General features: G+C 38.3%; 1 protein-coding gene across 1 annotated transcript; it reads left to right on the top strand.

Moving 5' to 3' along the window:
* Positions 1 to 2,205: 2,205 nt before the first annotated feature.
* On the top strand, positions 2,206 to 6,780 carry LOC120435418 (macrophage mannose receptor 1-like). Its single transcript, XM_039605012.1, has 6 exons — positions 2,206 to 2,297; positions 2,458 to 2,648; positions 3,206 to 3,407; positions 3,557 to 3,895; positions 4,916 to 5,007; positions 6,347 to 6,780. Exons 1-6 carry the CDS (start codon positions 2,264 to 2,266, stop codon positions 6,461 to 6,463), a joined length of 975 nt encoding a protein of 324 aa, XP_039460946.1. The 5' UTR covers positions 2,206 to 2,263; the 3' UTR covers positions 6,464 to 6,780.
* Positions 6,781 to 7,300: the final 520 nt, after the last annotated feature.

Here is a 7,300-nt window from a genome sequence, read left to right as displayed (position 1 = left end):
AGAGCCAGTAGGACCCGGTTTCCACGCAAAAGAAAACACTGGGAGCCGCAAATACTTTTTGACATCTAAAATGAAGATAACACTGTATATACTGTTTTTTACCTTTATGCTTTGTGTGAACAACTAAGGTGTGCTGCTTATGAAATCTATGAAGTGCTACAGAGAAAATTACATTTTATTTATGTAATTAACATATTTTGAACTCTTAAAGAAATATAACAAAAGCAAAGACACCCAGCTGAACTAAAATGATCCATGTAGCAAACAAAAACTGTTGTGAGCCGCCACCCTTATATCACCTTTGGGCTGTTGGAGCCTTGACCTGACTCTTAAAAAAATAATTGGGAAAAAAAGCTCTATGCTGCTAAAAATAAATGAAAAATAGATATTTGCAAAATTCTGCCTAAATATGTATTTTACCTGGTTAATGTGTGTGGCGGGGTGTGGCCTGCAGCGCCGCTGCAGGAGAGGCGGACGCACCTGAGCGGCACCCGCAATCACGCCTCGCCACCTTAACGTCTGTGCTGTCTATGCTGTTGTGTTGGTGTGTGTCGGGCTGTGAGCTGAAAAGCTACAGCCGGCTGTATGCGTACAGCAACCGTGTGTGAAAAGTGCTCAATAAAGAGATGCTGAAAAGCGTGTTCATGGAAACATCGTCGGGTCTGCCGTGATGTGTTTACAATGAGACTTCTGCTCCTGAACCTCTGCGCACAGCGTCTGCAAATCAGGGCTGTACAAAGTCACTGTCATCTTTATGCAGGACTGAAAGCTGTCGTCTGTGAGGCGTGAGCGGTGTTTGTTTTTAACATAGTTCACGGTGGAGAACAGCTGCTGACATAATGTGGATCCGAAGATCCATAATTGGCCTACCTGGGGTTGAAAGTGTTGATAAAGGCACGGCGTTTTGGCGGGTATGCCGGCTTCTGCGAGTGTGACGCTTATTTTGAGCGATCAAAAAATAATAGAATGTAATTTTATATTTCAATATCACAATACTCTTCCAATTTAGAACTACAAGTTAAAAAAGAACATAAACATAAATAAAATACACTTCAGCTAAACACTTAAAAACAAATTTATTTTCCCAAACCACTGGACGCACTATAAACCCCTCTGCACTAGTCGATATATTGGGCTGCAGAATAACAACATCAGTGGGAGTAATTACAACTAACAACAGCCAAAATGTGATGTTGGTGAAGGTTAATGTGCATGGATAGATTAAACACTCAAACTTACTGCAGCAGATTTTGGTTTCCTTTTTTTCTAATAGTACGTAAACTCAGTTTTTCCTTCTCTGCTGACAGCCTTTTTTTTCTTTTCTTTTTTTAATTCTAAATAGAATCCAGGAAGCTTTCATTACTGGATTTCTGGATGTTAAGTTTGGGATGTTCATTATTTTTCTGTTCCACAATCACAAATGTTATCTCACCACACATGAAAATAATCATGGGAAAGCATTTACACAGGCATTATTAACACATCGACATGTATGTACATATTAGCCGCCTAGCTGAATCATTTCTGACGATTAACAAACCTGAAATGTATTCTACTGTTACGGCTGCAGCGGCAGACGTGTAGAGTTTATGAGAAGGAACCAAGATGCAACCACAGGCTGTAATGCAAGCAAGCTTTATTCCAAAAGGTGAAACCATAAACAGAAACGGAGATGGCCAAACCACAACTAAGAGCAACCTAAACTGGGATAACTAACAAAACAAACAAGAAAACATGAAACACAGGGGCACCACGGGGCATGAAAAGCAGATGAGAGAACACACACTAAACACACAAACAGAGACGAGGAAACTGCACACAGGAGGAAGACACAGATGAACCTAATAACCATGACATGAGGGAGGATGCAAACTGAATACACTGACATCAGACATGGACCTTCCAGTTTTGGGCCGGCCCATCTCATAATATTCGTGCTTGTGTGATTTGAAGACTTTACCTTTTTCATGAAGTGGTATAAAAGTGTATATAAAATATCTATGAATCTTATTACTTCTGTTCCTTCCATGTTTTCCCAGATGGGGTGTAAGTAGGTTTCCTTTATGTCCTTATTAGCTAGGACGCCCTCATGCAAATGAATGACTGTAATAGAAACTGATTTGACTTGTTTTGAATTAACTTCTGCATACATGCATCCATAGCCTCCTTGGAAGTAACTTGCATATTCATTTTGCATGAAGATGAAGATGAGAAGTCATTTCACAACAGTCGGACCAAAGGAGAAAGCAGGGAACATACAAGAATGGAAAAAGCTCTGTTCATCATAGCGGCATCAGGCAAGTCTGAATTTCCCTTTCATTGTTTTTCTTCACAGAAATGAAAAAGATGATGCATTAGCGCGTTATATTTACTACTGACACAATTTTTCTGCCAAAATAAAAAATTACGCAGAAATGTACCAGTGAGGCTAAATTCATTTATTTACTGTGTTTGCAGGCCTGTGTGCCGTCGCCTCAGATGTTAAACATTACTACCAGTTTGTTTATGAGCTGAAGAACTGGACTGAAGCGCTGAGTTACTGCAGAGACAAATACACAGACCTGGCTACTGTAGAAGACTTTAAGGATGTGCAGATGCTGAACAGCACAGTAGATTTAAGCAAAATGACCACCATGGAATACGGCAATGTAAATTATTTTTTTGGCTTTTTTTGTGACAGTAGGAGTTTAAGTATTTGTACATTATTTAATTTTATGGTACTGAACTATATTTAAACTTTATACTTGCTTGAAAGATCACTTTTCTCACGGTTGCCAAGTGCTTGATCACATGGGGTCATCTGATTGTTGCAGGATCTGACTTTACAGTATAATAAAGCACATTGAGGCAACAGTTGTTGTGATTTGCCTTTATGTAAATAAAACTGAATTATATTGAACCATTTTGAACTGAACTGAAATAGGTTAGCGTTAGGATCTTGTGAACTTCCAAGTATTTGAATATAATTTTTGTCAAGTGGAAAATCTCTTTGACAGAAAAATTGCGATGCAAAAATCTACAAATTAATTGAGATTTTCTTAATTTGTATTAATCTTTATAAATAGAAATGAAAAAAATTAAAGAAATCACAAAATTTCACAAAATAGGAAATGTTTTATAATATATATATCAGTACTTACTGATAATCTGACAGCCTAACTCATATATCTTATGTCTAATGAAACAAATCCATTGGTGCTTTCAGCGAGCCTGGATCGGGCTGTATGATGACGTGAACAGCTGGAGGTGGCCAATGTCAGAAAACAGTGAGGCTGAGTTCAGAAACTGGTCACCTGGACAACCAGATAACCGATGGATTAACGAATATTGCGTACGGATGCTTGATGGACTATGGTTTGATTCACCTTGTGTGAATGTGTACAGATTTGTCTGCTCTGATAACAGAGGTGAGGATTTTCAACAAAGCAGGTCATGTTCTAAATTTTTGTTGCTGAGCTTTTATTGATGTTTCAACAATTTTAGACTTTTTTTAGACTTTTAGACTTAAAAATGCATTTATGGTTGTACACAGCACTTGAGTGTGGTCTGTTTTCAGGGTCGACTAGGACATTTGTCTACATTAACAATCCAATGTCATGGGCGAACGCCCAGAGCTACTGCAGAGTTCATTACACAGACCTGGCCAGTGTGATGAACATGACAGAGAACCAGAAGATAGATAACCTGGTACCTACAGGGCTAATAGTGTGGATTGGCCTTTTCAGAGAGTCCTGGAAGTGGACAGATGGAAGTAAACCCTCATATATATATTGGAAAACAAATGAACCCAATAACAAGAATGGAGCAGAGTCTTGTGTGGCAGCAAACTTTGAAGACAATGCAAAATGGGAGGACTGGAGTTGTGACTGGAAGAAGGAATTTGTTTGCAATGTTGGTAAGCATTTACTGGCTGAAACATTAGGCTGCTATTGGTCACAATTTACAAACTACATCCTAATGTAAATAGAGCAGGTTGTAGGTATAAGGTTCTTGCTGTACATCCACTGTTGTGGTGGCAGCTGCTCAATATGTGAAAGTAACTGTATATGAGAAAACAATCCAGTACAGTGACCTCCTAACTGCTGGTTTCACATTTTGTCACCCAGAAACCTCAAGTGGTCACACAGTTTATTCTGCCAGATGCTTAGATAGATCCACACTCAGTGTTGTGATGGAAGCTACATCTACCGTTGTGTTCAGCGATGTTGGCCTCTGTTTTGTTTTAAGGTTTTTTTTTCAAAAATGACCTTTAACAAGAAAGTCTCATTTCTGCTGTTTAATAGCAAAGAAATGTAAACATTTTTGAAATTATGTCAAATTGCAAAACGTTGTGTCTCTAACAAAACCTCTCTAACTGCTCATGTTTTTCTGTAATTTATCCTCAGTTACTTTGACACAAAGGCATCTGCTGTGATGCCTCTGATGAAGTCTCACAGTGTCAGCTTTGTTTTTATACATAGATATAAAAATATGGATATGTACTGATAAATGATCAGAATTATAATATTTCTGACTGAATCAAAATTGAATCGGAATCGGATCAATTATAGAAATCAGTGACGACACCCAGCCCTATTTACTGTGTAGTTATTTTTCTAAAGAGACACGATGTGTTCCACCTTATATTGTTGTTTATACTACACATCAGCAGAGGTTTGAAATGAACACTGTAATATTACTGTGAATATTAGTATGACAGGATGGGTCATAACAAATGGGCCATTTCTGTTTTCTGGTTGTCGCTTATATATAAAATTAAAACAGCAAACAACGAACCAGGAAGGTTAATCTGAGATTTTGGCACTCATAAGTGTTTTATTGCAAGTAAATTACGTATTTAAAAGCAGAGTATGAAAATGCAAGTGAAAGCTATAGAGCTGATGAAGGATGTAACAATTTGTTCTTATTTTAAAAGCACCTGTTTACAAGGAAGTAGTGAGAGTGAATCTGATAAACTCTGCTCTGGATCTGACCCAACCTGATGTGATGGAAGCCATGCTGAACCAGGTCACACTGAGACAGGATATTTTAATTTTAGAGATGTTTATTACATATTTGTTTAATATGCATTGAAGGACATGTCCTGGAGAGTTCCTCACAGCATTATGGAGGCCAAGGTATACATAAGAATCTGCTTAGATACCATATTTCTAAGATCACGTACAATAACTCATATGTAGTTGTGTGTCATGTATTTAAATACCTGGCTTCATGGATAGATAAGCTCGTGTCATCTGAGTGAAAATTTATCCTGCAGCTTCACAACACTGAATGTGGATCTATCTAACAATCTGGCTGAATTCAGTTGCACGACTGTGTGAGCAACCTAAGACTCTCACTACTTCTAGGTCTGTCCTCGTGATGTGTCACTAAAACTGCCAGTCTATTGTATCTGCTTCAAAACAATATATAAACAATAATTTTTCTCAAATCAAACTTAAAGCAGTGTATTACTTCTAGTTGATCACTAAACAAGTGCTTTATTACAGCATATAAATACATTTTTCTTCAATATACAAAACACTGAATATTGAAGATGACTTCATCATTTATTAAAGTTTTCTACACAAAATGTTTTGTCATGATTGTTTGCACACATACCTCAGGATGTTAAAGTTGCAGCTCCATTTTTGGGGGATCATGTCTAAGGAAGGACCGTGGTTCCATCCCTGGCTCCTTCAGCCCATGTACCTTAGGCTGAGTCAGGTTTTGAGTTCTCAGTTAGACTAGAAAAGCATTATGTAAGAGCCATGAGTCTCAGTCTGTTTCATCCTGGCAGATGAAGCTGTGGTGAGTAATCCTTTGAGTACTGTGAAAATCAACAGCCCACAGTGTTCAAGCCAGATGCCTCAGGTTAGGACCATGATCTCTGGTTTGTAGCTTGTTGTAGTCCCAGTTATGAAAATCAGGTTAGTTTTATTCAATGAGTGCTTGCTCTGTGCACAAGTTTAAGATCCACTGAAGTCACAGATATAAAAGTACACGTGGTCAGTACGACGCTTTCACAGAGCGATCTAAAAATAGTAACCAGAGTCTGAAAAGTACAAGGTGTTCAAATAGTCCTCCTTTAAGAGTAGCTGCGCCACATTTACATCTGGGATTGGTTTGGTTTTTGTTGTTTGTTTGTTTTAATGACACATTATAATAACTTTTTTATATATTTCATTTCCAATATTTGGACCAATCTCACATGCTTTTGTAGTTTTATTAGACATTATTAGTCATCAACTCTCTTGTGAAATCTTACTGCAAATTTAAATATCTTCTCCTAAAAAATAGTTTCTGAAGAATTTAGTGTATATTATTGTCTGAGTAATATTTAGGAAAGTATTTTTGTGTGTCTCAGATCCAACAGAAGCTGAAGGAGCAGGGAGTAAAGGGAGACGTCAAACTGAGCTGGAGGAAGCAGTCAGATGGATCAGTCTTCCACAAGGACGAGGAAACGAAGAAGAGCATCGTCTGAAAATAGTTCAAGAAATGTTGTTTTCTCCTTCGACCTTTCAAGTGCTATTGTGCCATATTATCATATTATTCTACACTTTGTGTGAATATCTTCATCCAAATAAAACACAAATCTAATTTTGATGTCTTTACATAGTTTTATTCTTACCTGTTAACATTTAAAACACGGGACGTTTGCTGGGTATTTGGTGACAGTACACTGTAATTTTAATACATGCGGTTTTTCGCTGTTGCACTTTACAGACAGCTGAGTATTTGGTGCAGTAGAAACAGAATTAGAAGCTGATTGAGGCTGTAAAGATGGCGCACTCTTCACAAAAGCAGTTCAGCCCCACGCATGGGGTGATCCGCACTAACTTGCTAACAGAGATTTGCCACGTTAGTGCGGTTATGGCGTTAGCGTAATTTTTTGATTTTGTGTTTGGTGTATTTATTACTGTTATTATTATTATTTGTGGGCTGTTTTGAGATGGTTTGTGTTTTGGGGTTTTGGATACTGGGTTTCTGGGTTGGTGCTCCCTCTGTTGGTCCCTGGTGTTAGTGTTCCCCTGTCTCGTCAGGTTAATCAGGTCCAGCTGTGTCTCCCACCTGTGTGTGATTTCCCAGTGTCCCTCTGTGTATTTTTAGTGTGTGTCTGCCTCTGTTCCTCGTCACGTCGTCTGTGTTCATCCCCTGTGTTTCTTTGCATTACTCTGTGAATCCTCTGCGTGCTCTCCCTGCTGTCCTCCCTTCGTGTTCAGGTTTGCTATTCTATGGTTTAGTTTCTCCCAGTTTAGTTTCTCCTGTTACGGGTTCAGAATTGGTGGAGAGTACAAAGGCAAGACAGTCCAGAAGATTT

The sequence above is a fragment of the Oreochromis aureus genome, linkage group 20 (genome assembly GCF_013358895.1).
Source record: "Oreochromis aureus strain Israel breed Guangdong linkage group 20, ZZ_aureus, whole genome shotgun sequence".
In the NCBI taxonomy this organism is placed as follows: domain Eukaryota; kingdom Metazoa; phylum Chordata; class Actinopteri; order Cichliformes; family Cichlidae; genus Oreochromis; species Oreochromis aureus.
Note: the sequence above shows the minus strand (reverse complement) of the source record. Positions and strands in the feature narration are given on the sequence as shown.

Excerpts from the sequence above, each read along its gene's own strand:
- LOC120435418 (XM_039605012.1), top strand. The coding sequence starts at position 2,264 with ATGGAAAAAGCTCTGTTCATCATAGCGGCATCAG. Across the intron at positions 3,408-3,556 it reads TGTCTGCTCTGATAACAGAG|GGTCGACTAGGACATTTGTC; the intron begins GTGAGGATTTTC and ends GTCTGTTTTCAG. Across the intron at positions 3,896-4,915 it reads GGAATTTGTTTGCAATGTTG|CACCTGTTTACAAGGAAGTA; the intron begins GTAAGCATTTAC and ends TTATTTTAAAAG.